At 34.5% G+C, this 19,519-nt stretch overlaps 1 protein-coding gene across 1 annotated transcript; it reads left to right on the forward strand.

Annotated features, from left to right (window-relative positions):
- Positions 1-561: 561 nt before the first annotated feature.
- On the forward strand, positions 562-18,749 carry LOC100389752 (transmembrane protease serine 11G-like). The gene is made up of 9 exons (XM_054252673.2): positions 562-657; positions 1,229-1,347; positions 3,592-3,659; positions 4,315-4,475; positions 9,139-9,177; positions 9,933-10,104; positions 11,310-11,569; positions 13,661-13,803; positions 18,177-18,749. Exons 1-9 carry the CDS (start codon positions 597-599, stop codon positions 18,222-18,224), a joined length of 1,071 nt encoding a protein of 356 aa, XP_054108648.1. The 5' UTR covers positions 562-596; the 3' UTR covers positions 18,225-18,749.
- Positions 18,750-19,519: the final 770 nt, after the last annotated feature.

The raw sequence follows: 19,519 nt of genomic DNA on the forward strand, positions 1-19,519 counted from the left end.
TTTATTTTTCAGTTAACCTTATTATAGATGTTCTTCATGTGCCCTATGAGTTGCATGAACTATAAATGGTGTAGTAGGTTTAAGTACAGTGGTGTAAAAGGAACCCCAACAACCCAAATCCGATTTCTGGCTCCTCTAATAACCAACTTTGAGGTTTTGGTAATCTCTGAAACTCTGTCTCTTCATGTTAGAATGAGAAGAGTGATCCAGATACTCTTGTTCTCTTAGGTTCATTGTGATTTGAAACCCATGAATCAAATGTATGTTATTAGGTCTTTTACGAAGAAAAAAACATTAGAACAGATAGTGGACCAGGAATTATATGAAAAGATAGTGAATGGTAAAATACTGCTGACTTTAAAAAAAGAAAATATAATGTTAAATATCAATCATATTCTTATAGCATTTAAAAAAATTTCATGGAAAATATATTTAAGTGTTACTAAATATGAATTCCAGAAAAATATTCTACAGAAAGCGGAATATTTAGTCTTAAAATCCTATTCATTTTTGACATACAATTCTTTTTCAAAAGGCCATTGACACTGGGTAGAAGAGTGAAATCACTGAAACCATGGACGGTTGCCCTTATTGTCATGGCTGTTGTGTTGATTCTGGCAGTAATGATTGGTCTCCTTGTTTATTTTTTGGCATATGGTAAGTATTCATTCATTGTTTTATTTTGAATATTTGAAGACCCACTTATTTTAAAACTGTAAAATTTTCTAATATTTTAGAATGCAATTTCCATTTGAATACATTTATATATAGTTGAGAAAAGTAATCTGTGTATAAAAATTATATCTACACTTTAAATTTAGATGTGGTTTGTATAACATTATTTCTTGAACAGTGCAATAAATATATCCTATGTAATTTTCTGATATAGTTAATATGCTGAGAGTAAAAAATATTTTAGTAGAAATTCTAAATTTGAGGCAAATTTATGGGAATAGTTACATTCTACCCTTACTTAATTTAGAGCTTACATTTATGAATTATCACTAACAGATAATAATTGTGTTACAACATAGCTGACAACCAAGGTGACTGTGAAAATGTGTGATCCTAAAAAAGAGTTAGAGGGAAGTATTGACTACAGCTATAGAATTTTTGACTCTCAGGAGTTCACCAACTATCATTTTTTGTTTTCAACCCCTTTACTTCTCATAATTATAAAACTCAAATTTACAAATCAGAAACCATCCCTGTCTGTTTTCCCTTCCAGACCAGAAGTTTTACTATTACCAGGCCTCCTTCCAGATCCCCAGTGTTGAATATAATCCTGACTTTTCAGTAGAACACTCAAAACTTAGGACTGACCTGAAACGAAAAGTCAGTAACGAGGTAAGCTAAAGCTTTGCTGGCATCATTCCTATCCTGACTATACTATTGTGAAAATTAAGGTAAAAGGTGAGTTGAGAGCATTCCTTTTCGTATCTACATTAGAATTTCCAGAAAAAAACAGAATGCCCAGTTAAATTTTAATTTCAGATCTTCCTGAAACAATCTTAATGCAGTATTTGAAACGTGCTTATACTAAAAATCATTCATTGTCTATCTAAAGTTCAAGTGTAACTGTATTTTTCTTTGCTAATTCTGGAAACTGTAACCAATTATATTAGTATGTTCTCATGTTGCTAATAAAGACAAAACTGAGACTGGGCAATTTATAAAGGAAAGATTATAAAGATTATAAATGAAAGATAATTGACAGTTTTACGTGGCTGGGGAGGCCTCAAAATCATGGTGGAAGATCAAGGGATGTCTTAAATTGATTCTTTGGAGAGGATCTCAGAACTCATTATACTTAACAATTTACAGGCTAAAACCTTTGAAGAGGAATTTATTAGAACCTACCTTGCTCAGGCTGGAGTACAGTGGTGGTTGGCTCCCTGCAACCTCCAACTCCCAGGTTCAACTGAATCTCCTTCCTCAGCCTCCCAAGTATTTGAGATTACAGGCACCTGCCACCACAGGTGTATTTTTAGTAGAGACAGAGTTTTACCATGTTGGCCAGGTTGGTCTCAAACTCCTGACCTCAGGTGATCTGCCCCCCTCGGCCTCCCAACACACTGGGATAACAGGTGTGAGCCACCGAGCTGGCCCTAACAGAAAAATTAAAAGGCAAATATAAAATCAATTATAAGTGATCTAAAAACATAATTTAATCATTCAGACACAAATAACATTACCACATACCATTTATTAAGTACCTACTCTATGGATGACCCTGATGTATGTCCCATTAGGCTGCTCTTGAAAATATACCACAGAAACACACAGACTAACTCTTCCTCTGAAAACTTCAGTGGTATTCACAGACACTACTGAGCCCAGCATTCACTAATTAATCAAAGATGCCAGATCACTCTTACCACGTTCAGACATATTTCTTTAGCCATTTCATAACCCAAACCAGAAGCTGATGACATGGGTTGAAGAATGCCACTGAGTGGGGTGGGTATGCCTTTTCAAAAATACATTTTAAGGAGATTCTCATTGAAGGAGAAAAAAAAAAAAAAACAGACCAACAATCAATATGTTAGTTTGTCACATAAATGTGCATGTGTATATAAAAATATATTCTTCAAAAACAAATTTCCCTTCATAGTTAATTAGAAGAAAACCACATAGTCATTTGTTTTGAGTAACTGTTGATTTATTAATTAACTTGTGTTAATTAACTTTATTAATTAACCAGTCTATTCAAAATGATATTAAATGGCATTTCACCAAAGAAAATTTCATAAATCAAGTCAGATGAGTGAAAAGCACTTCTTTGATACACGCAGTTTCACAACTTAGGGGCTCTTCTCTTCCGGTTTGTGAAACTCTCTATGCAGACTCAGGTTCAGTATATAGTCAGTCTTTTCCCTGACAAGCCAGATTCATGAGTCTATAAACAGGCTTGTAAGACCACATATTTTGTAATAAGTTGTGGTTTTATTAAGAAATAATTTGACCTAGGTATTTATACCACAGATAAATTATCCCATGTAGGAAGTCTAAAATGACACACAGTGGCATTTACAGTCTTATCTTATTCTAAGTAATTCTTTCCTGCATTTTTGTTGGTAAGTATGATGATTCTAGAGAGGTATTCAATAATATATATTCTCCTCCTTTCTCCCTTTTGCCACAGCATCAAAACCTGGTCAAAAAGTTTCCTTAGAGCCTAAAAAGCTAATCTTCGAATCACCTTCATGAGGATGATAACTGAACTGGAATGATATTGAATGATGAATGAGTGATGAGTCCATATATATATCAAACTTTCAAATCTCTGTGCCTCCCATTCCATGTATATTTTATATTAGAGATTGAAGTGCCTCGTTAAGTGAACCCTTGAGATCAGTCTTCTTTGACCATGTGACAAGTTGTTCAAATATCATCATCCAATTATAGAGATAATATTCATGATGGTGGGATTATGCCCAAATGAGGTTTGAGGGAATAACTGTAAATAAACATTGAAGCAAATGTCATTTGCATCACAGCAAGCTTTATGCAAGCATTTTTGTGATATATTGACCTGTGAAATTCATGTTTAACAAAGCTCTATTTTGTTGTATTTTTTTCTTTTCTCAGATAGATAAGATATTTCAAAGATCCGATTTAAACCATCATTACATCAAGTGTCATGTTTTCAACTTTAGGTAATCACAGTTAATTAATTTGTATGATTATAAAAGACAACTTTGTATTATTTAGTTATTCTTCAATTATTTGCTTTGTAGACAGGTCTAAAGATCTTAGATATATCAAGAGCAAAGAATAGTTTAAGATTATTACATGTGTTATTCCTCCTGTATAGAGTTTCTGTAGTGAGAGAGTTTCTTGAATAGTGATGAAATATATTCTACTGGTTGTCCTTTTGAAGTCTTTTGCATTTCATATGGAAGAATCTTACAATTATTAACTACTGCTCTCAGTTTTACTGACTTTAAAAAACAATAAACAGCTATGATGAATTCTTGAATCACAGAAATATATATTCACATATATAGTATATGATATATATATATACAAAGTTTGTAGACATAACAAGTGCTTTTGACTTCTTTTATAATAAAAAAAAATCTAGAACTGTCAAATGCTCTCCCCTCCCTAAATATGATCAAGTTTTACAAGTGGGGAATAATTTAAGTATTAATACCTGTGTGACACAAGGGGACAAATATTTGACAATAAAATGTACAAAATATTTATGTTGTATTTTCTTGAAGATGTAACTAATATCTAAATAATAAAATATAACATAATAATTACTGAGGCTATGGCCTCATTCATTCTGGTGATTTTGTTTTTCAGGCCAAGTAATGACAATTTGAAAGCAGATGTATTGATTAAATTTCAGTTTATTCCTAACGATGAGAACACAATAAAAACACAAGCTGATAACATTTTGCATCAGAAGTTGAAATCAAATGAAAGCTTCTTGAAGATAGACACTTCATTACCTTATCTTAGAGGCAAGAAATACTATTTTTCTTTCCTATTATAGTTACTTATTTTAATAATCTTGTCATCTACAAAGATCCCTTATTTATTTTAACATAAAGAAAACTATTTTTCATTTTAAGATATTTAAGATATTTCAGAGATCCAATTTAAGGGTAACTTTACTTGTGTACTTGATAATGAACAAATCACGCAATCTTTTGATTGTGATAAGGAAGATTATCTTCTTCTGTCTAGTATGGAAATAATTATAAAATAAGAATTGTATGGTAACCCAAATAAGATAGCATTTCTTCCTTTTAAAAAATATCTCAGTGGAATTGTTTGTATTAATTAAACATACATATGATAAAAACCAACAGTCTGCTATTGATATACAGTAGTAATCTATAGTGTCTTACTCTCTTGAAATACTCTTTCCATTCTGAATCCAGAATGTGAAATGGTATGGACACATGAACCACAATATGTAGGGCACAAACAAAATATGGAGGGAAGGAGGAAAGAGGCCTGGCATTGTAGGATACACTCTCATACCCTCTCTACAACTCATAGGATAGGATTGGCCCAGGACATGGAGTGGGACAAGGACAAGAAAGACATCAGACTCTGATAGTATCTGTCTTCGGCATAAAGACACCATCTTATATGCAACACAGATACAAAGAACTCATTGATAAATGTTCAGGATATAAAATGAAATAAAGTTCATTATAATTCTAAAACTATTAGCTGCTTCTCAGGAATTAGCTTTGAAGTTGTCATGTTTTACCAGAACTTGTTGAACTTTTGCAATGAGAGCATAAGGCTGATCGAAAATTACAAATTATCAGTTAATCTTCACTCAGTATCTTTTCCTAGAACTATTCCAGGAGGCTAGAATGCATATGTTATGTTATGTTAACAGAAAAGAAAATTATATTATAGATTTGGCCAAAGTCAGAAAGAAGAAAAAATAGCTCAAAGATAAGAATGAGTAGTCTCTGGGAGTAATACCCAATACTCAGTTCTATTAGTTATGTAGTCAGGAAAGAACAGACTCTGAATCCAAAGCACCGGACTATAGATAGCAGAGACAAGACTTCCTGAAGGAAATGTTTTGTTGAGGAGATGTAGGTATCACTTCTGGATCTATCCCTCACTCCCAACCCGACATCTGCTTTATGGTGCTAGACAGACTTAAGTCTTTCCAGTGTTGCTGGGTGAGTGAGGGTATTTACGTCTCATTATTGGTTCATATAGGCATCTACTGATGATGCATCACCCATCACCAGATACTCAGTTGCTTGTCTAAGCAAGTTATTGTTGAGATGATCCTCATTCTTGTCCAAAGACTTCCTTACAGTGGTAATTCCTTATACATCTGTACTTCACAAGGGTGCATGGGAGTTGCTTTGATTTGTATATTTTTTATTTCATGTATCTCTCAAAAAAGATATGACTTTTTGAACTGGAAATATGTCTACTGTAGTCATAAGCACTTCCCCAGCATTAGCATAGTGTACAACACAGAATAGGAACGCGGTATTTGTGAAATGTTTTAACTTTAATTCTATAAAACAACTCAATCTCTTTAAAGTGGGCAGGAAAAAAGGGAACTTTTAAAAGTAATAATACAACAGAAAACTGAAGAACTTGAAATCATTTATCTTTCCACATAGAGTTTCAGAACTGTATGGAGGAAAAAAGTGAGAGATTGCATATTTCAAAACTTTTAAAACAAGAGTTGAATTTTATTGGATAAGAAACATCATTTAAATATAAATAATAGAAAGAAAAAAATGCATGGAGAGACACTGCAGATGATGGTAGCCAGAACACTACACTGGGACTCAGACGATCTGTATTCTAGCAATAATGAGAGTAGTCAAGCCTTGCAAAAGTTACTGAAGCTTTGTGTATCAGTTCCTGTTTTGCAAAATGAAGATAATAAATGTAGAACTTATTCTTTAGGAAGGTGTAAAAATGCTTTCAAAATCACTAAGAAAAAATAAATTTAATGTATTATTTTATGGACTCTCTCAGATATCTAGACTTTTTTCTATAAGTTTTATATTTTGTATTTTAAACTTACACTTTTTCTACATCTTACATTTTTTATGAAAATTTCATTGTGGCATTATACACAGAAAAATATATAGTATTGAATATTGTTAAGGCATTTACACAAATAAATACTTTAGATTGCATAAAACCTATACAAAGAGCAGTTGCAGAGTAGATCGCTTCACTGGGAACATTTCAATCAGAATCAGAGACAGAAGAGAAAATGGTCATACAATGACCCTTTTAAAGATGATGCCTGAGGTGGAAAAATTCACTAGGCCCTAGAAAATCTTTAATGACTGTAGAGAATCTGGATTTATTTTTTCAATCTATTTATATGCTGTTTTTAGACTGAGAAAATTCTATTGAATTATATTCAAGTTTACTAATTTCATTCTCCATCTTTTCTACTCCACTATTAGCACCATCCACCAGATTGATTCATTATTATTATTATTTTGCTTATTGTATTATTTAGTCCTATAATCTTTCATTTGGTCCCTTTTTTATAATTTCTATTTCTTTGTTGAGATCTTTGCATTTTTTACTTGTTTCAAGATAATTTATACTTTATTTCTAAATTTCTTTTATGGCAGGTCTTTAAAATACACATCTGACACATTTAATTTCATTCATTTCAGGATTGGCATTGGTTGACTGTCTTTTCTCATTCAGATTATAGTTTTTCTGGTTTGAGGTATGGTGAGCAATTTTTGTTTGTATTCTGAATATTTTAGTTATGTTAGGAGACTTTTGATTCTATTTAATTATTCTACTTTAACAGGTAGGCAACCTGTTTAGGTTCATAGTACAGATTCTCACTTAACTTTTGTTGTCATAATGACAATTTAGTTTTCGTATCCTTTCCGTACTATTCTGCACTTCCTCTTAATTACTTTTTTCAATGCCTTTTATGGGAGTAGAACATGCTTCTCTGGGCTGCCTTGAATTAATGGGCCACTCTCTGTGTAAGGGTGCACTGGATCTGGGTCTCCGTATGTCTCTGAGTAGATGCAGGTTCCTGCTGCCACTGCCTTTGTGGGTGTATTAGTCTGCCAGGTAGTTTCCTGGTTTTGAAGTGGGGGTAGGGATGGTTAAGGGCTTTCTGTTGTCACTGCTGCTGGTAGAATGGCCTGCCAGGCCTTGGCTGTGAAGCAGAGGGTTTGAGTTTCCCATTACCTGTCTGTCGTGTTTTCCCTTTCCCGGTACTTTGGACAGAAAGAACAGATTTGTACTGGGATAGTTTTGTCTAGTCCTGTTGATGATTGCAGGTCCTTCCGGTCACCAGTTCAGTGTATATGTGAGATAAAAAGAAAATCCAGGAAAATGCACCACTTGTTCTTCCTCAGATTCTGAAGTCTCAAGCCATTCTGTTTTCTTTCTCCCAGCTTTCAAAGTTCTGTTATTGTTATCTGGTGAATAATTTTTAGATTCGTTAGTTGTATTTGTAAGAGAAGAGCAGGAAAAAGTCAGTCTACACACTCTTGTCCTAGAACTGAAGATATTCAACCTATTTTATACTGCAGGTGGAACACATGTATAACATAATGCTCACATGTGATACATAGCACCATCATGGAAGTTCATCAATAATTTCTATATAAACTGAGATGAGTTTAGGATTAAGCTAAACTTAGCTGTGAACTAACTATAACTCTACCCCTCTCCCACTGCTCCATAACCTACAGATAATGGCACTAAAGTATAATTGATGTTACAGTGAAATATATGCAGGACAAACTTTTGTCTCAAGAATTATTAAATCATGTCCTGGCTGGGCATGGCAGCTTACTCCTATAATTCCAGAACTTCGTAAGACCAAGGTGGGAGAATTGCTTGAGGCCAAAAGTTTGAGGCTGCAGTGAGCTATGATTGTACCACTGCACTCCACCCTGGGCAAGAGAGTGAGAATAGTTTAGTATAGTTTTCTGCAAAGGAACTCAATGTGCTTCTTTAGAGTCTGACCTAAATTAAAGACTCATCAATTTTCAGGCTCATCAAAACTCCACATTGGCTTTCATCTTAACAAAATGTGGGTCTAGATTGCTCATTATACTAACTAGGATACAGAACAATTCAAATATTTGGGGGGACAGCCACTGATTATGGTTTTCTTTATTTCACATTTTGAAAAAAGTGACTAACAAGATAGTGTATTTTGAGGTTTTGTTCACATACTGGTGAATTTTGATTCCACAGGGAGCATCCATGGACCAAGCACAGATTGCCAGGCTTCTAAGATGTATTAATCAGGACAGAGGGAAACGCTTTCCTAACATATAGTAGTGCACATGAAAGACTAGTCCTGGACTCCTTTTATATTTATATTTTAAAAAATTGGTGTGGCATTGATTAACTAGAAGAGTGCTTCCCTTAGAGCAACTGTATCCTTCTCTATGCCAATGATCTTGTAACCATAGACCAGGATTTTCCTGGAGTCCACAGACAGTCAGTAGAGGTCAGTTTATATCCAGGCTTCTCCTTTAGGTAGAATTTTATTCTATTGCCTTTGAATTAAAAATTTTCTGACCAAGCCAGTTCCTCTCAACCAGAAAAAGTCATATCATGTAGGCATAGTATTTTAAATTATAATAATTTCATCCCTGAGCATCACTTGTTTTTTTTCAGATATGAATGCAGCACAAGCAGAACACATTCTGAACAGCTGTAAGTTCAAGAATATCACTGAGATATTTATAAATCAAAGAACAAAACTTAACACATTTAGCATTTCTCTTTTCCCATGTTGACTCTTTCTTAGAAGTATATAGTATCTGTAGATGGATATGAGATTTGACTCTCCTTAAAAGAAAAATTACTAATCATAACTGAGAATGTCTACATGTACTCCCTGAAATGTTTGCTCTTCATCACAGAAAGTTTCACTAATGTTTTCTTTAACAATTTTCTTTTATTTCAATGTATTTATTTTATTTGGCCTTTTGTTACACTAAAAAGTTTTGCTTAGGGTTAAATGACACCCAAAAACCTTATTATACAAACTTTAACATTTATGCTATAGTAGCATTTTGATTATAATATTAGACATGTATTTTAAAAGACTACAAATGTTATTTTCTGAAATAAATAGTGTACAGTTAGTACTCAAAAAATATTATTAGGGGAAACTGCTGCACATAAGAACATGACCCAGAAAAATGTGAAAAGCCAAATTTTAAAATAATGTTGTTTTAAATTCACCAGAGAGAGTGTTAAATAATTTTTTAAAAGTTAACATTTATTTAAACTGTGAATAATCACATTTTATCAATGTGAATTACCATTACTTTATTTAATATTAATTTCAATGAATTTTCTTAAGGTATGACACCTCTGTAGATATTTCTGTCCTTATCTATGTGCCAAACATACCTACAGACGTTTATAACTCTGGATTCAGCCATCTTACTCAATTCTCACAGGTTGTGGTTTAGGGAAGGAGTTCACATCCGTGGAAAGAATTGTTGATGGCCGGATTGCAAGAAAAGGTGATTGGCCCTGGCAAGCTAGCCTGCAGGTGGAAGGCATCCATTTATGTGAAGCATCTTTGATCAGTGAAGAGTGGCTCCTGACTGCGGCTCACTGTTTTGACTTGTGAGTTCTCAGTCTATATCCATAGAATCACCAACTTCTCTTTTTCTCCTCTTCACATCCTATAGTTCTCTCCTTTACATTTCCTTTATAAACATCTTAGACTTCAGCCTGGCCAATATAGTGATACCCCGTCTCTTCTAAAAATACAAAAATTAGCCGGACACGGTGGCATGTACCTGTAGTCCCAGCTATTTGTGAGGCTGAGGCAGGAGAATCACTTGAACCTGGGAGGCAGAGATTGCAGTGAGCTGAGATAGCACCATTGCACATCAGCCTGAGTGATAGAGTGAGACTCCGTCTCAAAAAACAAACAAACAAACAAACAAACTCCCAACAAACAAAACATCTTAGGCTTCCCAGTGTCACTCATGATTGTCCAGCAGGCTTAGGAATAAATGACAATTAACTGAAGAATAGTAGAAAAATTTAGAAAGAATATCTTCAGTTCCAACTGAGAATATACTCTCCAACAATCTCAATTTTAACTAGGAACAAGCCATCACCGTCAGAAATTAAACACGCTCACCAGTTCTCCTGAGATATATTTTCTACTTTTTTAACCTATTAGTAGTGTCTCAAACTACAGGTTATATCTGATGATCCCACATGAATATCTTTGGTGTTGTGGTTTTATTCTTTGTATTGTTTTGACAATTTACATATAAAACACTTGGAAATAATAAACAGATACAGTAACCCTAGTAAAATTTACATAAAATGGGAGAATATTCTGGATAAAATGCTAAATAAAAAGAAAGCATGAGAAAATTTTATCTCTCTTCCTCTTTATAACTATACAGACATTTATATGATTATGCCTTGATATGAGTGTTTACATGAATCTATGTGTATATATTTGGATATATACATCTACTTTATAATTATTTATATTTTCTTAAATTGATGTGTATTATTCTTATAATCAAAAATGGCAATAATATAGAATAATTAGAATAACAGAATAATAGAAAAATACAAGCTTCCCTCAAGGAGAGTAATTTAAGCTATGTTGGATTAAGGGTTTGTTATCAACTAGATGAAAACAAAGCAGTCTTAGGAAAGAAGCCTCAGATAGAAAGGTCCCAATCAATTACTACCTTAAAAAAATTGCCCTTCTCCCACACTTATGTCCCTTGCCCAGCCAGGGTCCTGGGCAAATTTAAATCAGAAATGAACCAACTGTACTCCTTTTACTCTGTGATCAGTAAGAAAAATCCCAAACTGTGGACGGCTAGTTTTGAAATAACCCTCAGTTCCTCACTGATGAGAAGAAAGGTGGAGTCAATTATTATTCATGAGAACTACGTTGCTCATAAACACGAGGATGATATCGCTGTAGTGGAACTCTCCATCCCCATCATATTTTCCAATGAGGTGCACAGAGTCTGTCTTCCAGAAGCTACTTTTGAAGCCTTGCCTGAGAGTAAAGTGTTTGTCACTGGATGGGGAGCACTTAAATTACACGGTGAGTATCTCAGTAAAACAACAAAGCAAAAAGTATAAACCTCTCCTTCATTTGAACAGAGATATGAAATAAAATACAAAAACAAAATAAATAAGAGATGAAATCAGATGTCCCATGATAAATATGGCAAAAACAAATAAAAAACAGATGTGGTGAATTTCAAAAACTTTAGCACCATTACTATTACATAGTACCTATAGACAATAAACATTGTCTTTTTACAGACTATTTTGGAAACTGATTTGAACTTTTTTTCCTAAATTTATTAAAGCATATTTTTACATCATTTTTTCTCTTTTGAATGCTGTCTTTCATATTGTAGATTCTGCTATGGCTCCTTGATTCATAAAGTATGTGATTTGCTAGCACTAGTAATGATAGGTTATTGCAGTGTATCAGGCAACTAAACAGAAACAGCCGTAAGTGAACAAACTGAATGACTCTGCTTTACCTGGTCCTAAATACTAAATGGGGTCCCTCTGATCCATGTATCTATGGAGCTGTTCTTGAACCTGAAACTTTATAAAGTGATAATAAACTACAAACATAGACGTTTAGATCCTGATATGACTTTCCCACTTTTATGTCTCTTGCTTGACTTTTCACATAAGAAAGTTTAATCTGTTCTCAAATTTCTAATTTTTGTTTCAGGCTCTTATTATGAAGTCATGTCAGTCTAATCAGTTCATTTTTATAGAAGCACTCTGCTTCCCTTCAATATAGGCTCTAAAATTCTGATACTGAATATAGGTTGATACACTATCATTATAATCTCAGATTATATAATCTAATTTTCCTCATCTCTGAGGGATCTGCATTGTTCTGTAGGAAATGGTGATTAGTTTGAGGAGGAATTAAATCCTTTAATGTGTAAAGCCACTTCCTGATCAAAGCAGAAAAGGAAAACATCTACTACTTGAGTAACACCATTACGCTTCCTTCTATAATCTAACTAAAAACCTCCTACTCTCAGAGTTTGGGAGTGATTTGGTACTTCATCATGAATCATTCAAAGCCCAAAAGTGTGCAGATTACTGTGCAATGAGCTATCTACTCTAATAAGTTGAATACATTTCACAAGAACATTACGGATTTGTAAGACATCACACTTAATTAATAGGTATTTGATTTTTTTAAAAATTTTCTTGCACTTTGAAATGGAGACAAGGACTACTCAGGTTTTCTTCTCCTACCTCCCAGGATTTAGCCAATCATATGTAATTAGAAATATTGTTAAGCACAGAATACCAGTAATTCATTGCTCAAATCAATAACACTTTCCTCCCTCATCCTCTCAATTGTCTTTGATCCTGTTGTAAACAAAACATCCATCTTTAAAGATTAGAACAGTCTTTAAAATAGAAGCTGCTCTTATTTTAAAGAAATGAGAAAAATATAATAGTTAAAACAATATTACAAGCAATCAATAAGTGTGTGGTTAATTACTAACACATAAGCGATTTCTTATCTTGGTATGTGTTACTTATTCTGGTATTTGTTTTGTATAGCAAGTTAAGTTACTATCAGAGTAAATATGGTCTTTCCTATGAAGCAATAGCATTCCATCAGTATTAAAGTTACATCTGGTGGTATAGTAGTGTTCTATGCTGCTTTTCCTCAAGGATTCACAGTTCCCCAAATAGCTGTATCCTTTGTAAAGTAATGAAGATTTCCGAGTAAGGTTAAGGTAAGCTGTAACATATTCTCCCAGATGGTGAAAAACACTCTAGTTTTAAAAATATCACATCAAGTTAAAAAGCTTCTAACATTATTCTTTAACTGTGTGATCATGACAAGACTCCTAACCAGGTAAGCTTTGGTTTCCTCAACTGAAAGAGAATTATTTATGTCTTTCTTTGATGGCTGTTGCAAGGATTAAATAAGGTAGCAGGAGTAAACAAGTCAAACATGGTACCTAGCAAATAGAAGCCACCCAACAAATGTAACTTCATTCTGACCACTGTCATTCAGTCCAGAATCTTACAACTTCAAGACTTAGGTTTTATCACTGGTCCATTTCTTGTAAGACACAATTAACTACCATAGCAGCAATGTAGAAGTTCTTCATCTATTTATCTTTCCTGTTTTTAGGTGCCTCTCCCAATACGCTGCGAGAGGTTGAAGTAGAGATCATAAGTAATGATATATGTAATCAAGTTCATGTATATGGTGGTGCTGTATCATCAGGAATGATATGTGCTGGATTCCTGACAGGGAAACAAGATGCCTGTAAGGTAAGAACAGATTCAAATTCACAAAAAGGACGGTTTAGTAGGAATGGCCTTACTGACCATAGAACAATATCATTTCACGTGACTTCATGAACTTAACCTGTGGAGGAGAGTGTAAAATGAGGGAGTGGAAGAATCATAAGACATAATCCTAATTTAACACCCTATTGAGGAGAACTATCCCTAAAACATGGTCATCAGCTGAAAATTAGGACTCATTAGAGAAGCACACTGGAAGCTGATAGTAGAAACTAAGCCAGGAAGCCATATGATCATTGCTCCAAGTCACAATCATAACCAACAGTTAGGTATCTAATCCCTACTAATTGCAAGGCACTGTGAGATGGACCTGCAGCTACATGTACGGCTGGTAAAGCATCATCCCACAGGTGCATAAATCATTGACTTTAAACAGTATACTTCCAGGCATGATTCTGTTATTAGAAACAAAACAAAAAAGTACATATTTATTTATCTACATTGTTCATAGTGAAGTGTTACCTCATGATTACATTTGGAAACTAATTAAATAAACAGTATAAGCATTAAACATTTTAGGAGAATACCAGTTTTAAATTCCGGCAATGTAGATAACTAAAAAATAAGCAAATAAAATAATAAACATTTTAACTTCTAGCATTTGAAACTGGGATGAACAGTTTAGCAATTCTTTGAAGAATTAAGAATGGCTTTGAGAATTTGAGATATATTTTATATATATATATATATATATATATATATATATATATATATATATATGCACTTTTCTTATACGCAAAGGTGCCGCTGTTGATCTGCTATTGGCTGTCTGTAATGTGGTGGTCATAAATATATTCACTTATTCATATTCCACTTTTTGTCAACTGCAAGATACTGCAGCAGTTACTGAAGGAAACATAAGCATTTGTTAAAATCACAATGAATCCATAATGAATTTACAGTCTAATAATATAGCACACAAATAATTAAAACAAAAAAATGAAAGACAGGGGTTTTGCTACAAATTCTAGAATACAGGGTCTCCTTCCACTCGCTTTCCTTCATGAGGAGAAGAAGCAATGAGGTTGGTCCGAGATAAAACTAGATCTCCTGGCTTTTAAGCGAAACACAAATAAATCTGTGTAAAAGCAGATCTCTCTTTCCACTGATTCATATACTCTTGCTTCCTTTCGCTGCTACCATAGTAGAATACCAAGGACCTAAATTAGGATGTGGAGTCTCCTAAGGAGGAGTTCTTTGGTAGACCAAGGTTTTCACACTCTGTTCACCGACACTCAAGGAGATCAACAAGTATGGGAAGACAATGGAAGGGAAAGGAGCTAAAGGCACAAGACTATAGAAGCCCATGGCTGCTTTAAACAGGATTTTTTTCTCTAGTTCAAAAACTCTATAATGGGCTTCCACGTAGTGCTTCCTTTGAATGAATAGGTACATTGTTAAAAGATAAATTTAAAATCATTTGTCTTAACCAAGGATTAAAGTTAAGAAGGAAGTCCTCATGATTCACATGCTTTAGACCAGTCCATTAGGGCTAGGAATTCCACCTTAGTTTAGCAGCAAAATCCTTTCAGCAATAAATAGTGCACGTTTGCATGGAGTGCCCTTTGTATACGTTGCTCCTCTCAAACCTACTGTGACATAGTAATACCATTTCGAGGATAACATCCTGTCAATTAATGTGAGTGGAACAAGATGAGATTCACATTCACAGGCAGAGATTCCTTCCAACTAACAGATACAGTGATGGAAGACACACTGGGCATGAAACTAGGAAAGGCTTATGGAGGATGTGACTTGTTTGTTGAGTCTCGAGGTTATCATTTATGTAAGACATAGAACATAGTTCTGTGTCTTAGTTAAGCCTCTCCTAGTTTCATGCCTAGTATCATAGGATTTAGTTTTGCTCTGTCTAAAATAAAACTAAAAATGTAGACTGAAAAACTGAAAGTTTTACCGGATAAAACTGAAACCTTAGCTTTATTCACATTACCTTCTACCTGAAGGCATTAAAATGGAGTAAGTAATAGGCTCAATTATCATATTAATACTAATGGTAAGTAAAATAGAATATTTTAAATATTTCAATCCGAAGTTTTAGTTTATTAGTCATTCAGATGCCAATTAACCCATTTCTGACACCCCTTTATTTTTTTATTTTTTATTTTTATTTTTTACAGAGTACAAATAGAGTTAGTATATTTTTTATAACAGAGTACAAATAGAGTTTGTATATTTCTTAGAGCATTTTGAGAGTGTGGATATTTTATATAACAGAGTATTTTGAGAGTTTGGATATTTTTTATATCAGACTACAAATAGAGTTTGTATTTTTTTTTTTTTTTTTGAGACTGAGTTTCGCTCTTGTTACCCAGGCTGGAGTGCAATGGAGCGATCTCAGCTCACTGCAACCTCCGCCTCCTGGGTTCAGGCAATTCTCCTGCCTCAGCCTCCTGAGTAGCTGGGATTACAGGCACGCACCACCATGCCCAGCTGATTTTTTGTGTTTTTAGTAGAGACGGGGTTTCACCATGTTGACCAGGATGGTCTCGATATCTTGACCTTGTGATCCACCTGCCTCGGCCTCCGAAAGTGCTGGGATTACAGGCTTGAGCCACCGCGCCCAGCCTGTATATTTTTTATAATAGAGTACAAATCGAGTTTGTATATTTTTTATAACAGAGTACAAATAGTGTTTGTATATTTTTTATAACAGAGTACAAATGGAGTTTTTATATTTTTTATAAGAGAATATTTTGAGAGTTTGTATATTTTTTATAATAGAGTACAAATAGAGTTTGTATGTTTTTTATAAGAGTATTTTGAGAATTTGTATATTTCTTATAACAGTACAAATAGAGTGTATATTTTTTATAACAAAGTAATTTGAGAGTTTGTATATTTTTATAAGAGTACAAGTAGAGTTTGTATATTTTTTATAACAGAGTACAAATAGAGTTTGCATATTTTTTATAATAGAGTACAAATAGAGTGTGTACAAAGAAATATATATATATACATATATATATTTGAGCATACGCTGGGCGAGGTGGCTCATACCTGTAATCCCTGCACTTTGGGAGGCTGAGGTGGGAGGATCGCCTGAGGTCGGGAGTTCAAGACCATCCTGGCCAACATGGTGAAGCCCTGTCTCTGCTGAAGGTGTGAGAATTGGCTGGGCGTGGTGGCGGGTGCGTGTAGTTCCAGATACTTCAGGAAGCTGAGACAGGAGAATCACTTGATCCCGGAAGGCGGGGATTGCAGCGAGCCGGGATCCTGCCGCTGTGCTCCAGCCTGGGTGACAGAGTGAGACTCTGTCTCAAAAAAAAAAAAAAAAAAAAAAAAGAGATTTGACCATGAAAACGGGAGAGCAGTTCCCCAATGAGCACAGAGTTTATTGGGGGAGCTACCTGATGAGCTAGCAGTTGCACTCAGAGGTTTATACCTAAGAGAAACAAAAACAGGGATTGACACAGAGGCCTGCACACCCTCGCTCAGAGCAGCACCACCCACAGCAGGCAGAGGTACAGACAGCCCTGATGCCCATGGATAGATGCGTGGATCAGCACAGCGTGGTCCAGCCACACTGGAATATCATTACTCAGCCATGAAAAGGAAGGAGGTCCCGATCCAGGCCCCAGTACAGATGCACCCTGAGGACACAGGTTCAGGGGGAGAAGTGTGTGATCCTGCTTCTGTGAAATGTCCAGGACAGGCCCAGCCACAGAGACAGGAGGCAGACACGTGGGTGTCGGGATGGGACAGGGGCTGGGAGTGACGGCTGATGGCGGGGGCTTCTTTCGGAGGCGATGCAGGAGTGCTGGTGCTCTATGGTGGTGACAGTTGCATGACAGTGTGAATGTCCTTAAGGCTATCAAGTACTCTTTAAAATGTACACTTTAAAATGGTCAGTTTCAAGTAAGTTTCCCCGCAGCAAAAAGACATTTAATCACAAGAAAAAAAAAAGTGTGTACAAATATACAAACCCTCAAAATACTCTATTATAAAAAATATACAAACTCTATTTGTACTCTGTTATAAAAAGTATACAAACTCTATTTGTATTCTGTTATAAAAAAATATACAAACTCTATTTGTACTCTGATATAAAAAATATAAAAATTCTATTTGTACTCTGTTATAAGAAATATACAAACTCTCAAAATACTCTGTTATAAAAAATATACAAACTATTTGTACTCTGTTATAAAAAATATAAAAACTCTATTTGTACTCTGTTATAAAAAATGTACAAACACTATTTGTACTCTGTTAAAAAAATACAGACTTGATTTGTATTCCGTTAGAAAAAATAAACACACTCTAAATAGACACCCCTTTATTTATCACATTGACCATATTTTTTTCTTCCTTTCCAGGGTGATTCTGGAGGTCCTCTGGTTATTGCACGTGACAGGAACACCTGATACCTTCTTGGAATCATAAGCTGGGGAATAGACTGTGGAAAAGAAAAGAAGCCGGGAATTTATACCAAAGTGACTCATTATCGGGACTGGATTAAATCTAAAACTAACATCTAATGCAACAATCATCTCAAATCCAAACTATAACTGTCATGAGTGGTCTCTAGAAAATTGTGTTTAGTGTGTGCTGCTATGTGTGTTATCATCAAGTTCAAAATGCAAGTAAGTGTGATCTGATGACTTTCCCCTTATACATGGGGAAGACAGGCTTTCTTTCACATCGTCTGAAGTGTTTTGCTACTATGAGCACAGAAGATATTTCAACTACACAAAGATCTACCACTGCTGCCAAGTGTCTCTGATTTGTTCATTTTTCTCTTGCTAAGACATACAATATTCCTTTCAGAGTGATCCAGCAGTTTAATCAGATCAGTTACAATTGGCTACGCATTCTCTACTTTTTCGCAGAAACCGTGCCTCCCTTACCTGGGCTCCATAGCATTAGTCTTTCTCATCAAATATTCCTCATTGAGAACATGTATGTTCACTGTACTAGATAAGTCGAGGTTATTAATTTTCACCAATGTTAACACAAATGATGGAAAGGACACTAGGAGTGAAACTAGGACTTAACAGATGGTCCTACTGTGAGTCCATTCTTCTTTGCCTTCAGGTGTGCCTTTAATGTCTCTTAGAAATTTGAAAAAGATTGACATTTATATTTACACACAATGATGTAGATTTTTGTCTCTTTAAACAATTACTGATGTTTATTTTGGAGCAATCAATAAATCCCTCAATCAGACACCAAGAAATTGGCAATACTGCTTTGCACAGGATTTTGCTCTGAACTATGTAAAAAATGCCTTTATGTATTCAGAAATTAAAGGCAGACTTTTTGGCATTTTTAAGTTGAAAGGAAAAGAGGAAAGGATTCAGTGAGAAGGAGCTACTTTCAGTTTCATCTTTAAAATGAGAGAAGTTTCAATCTTTGTCTAAACTTACTTTTCACTTTTTAAAATTATCTCTTAATGTATTTTATTTAAAAAAAATTTAAAAACTTCAGAACAATTAAGGGATCTCCAGAATGGGAAATCAATATAAATTAGATATTCATAAACAACTTACATAAGAAGCCATTATAAAATTAGACATTTACAATCAATTTGATACAAGATTTTGGTAAAGAACTTATTGTGTAATATTTAAATTTACTGGGCCGGGTGCGGTGGCTCATGCCTGTAATCCCAGCACTTTGGGAGGCCGAGGTGGGTGGATCACGAGGTCAAGAAATCAAG

Source organism: Callithrix jacchus, chromosome 3 (genome assembly GCF_049354715.1).
Source record: "Callithrix jacchus isolate 240 chromosome 3, calJac240_pri, whole genome shotgun sequence".
Classification (NCBI taxonomy): Eukaryota; Metazoa; Chordata; class Mammalia; order Primates; family Cebidae; genus Callithrix; species Callithrix jacchus.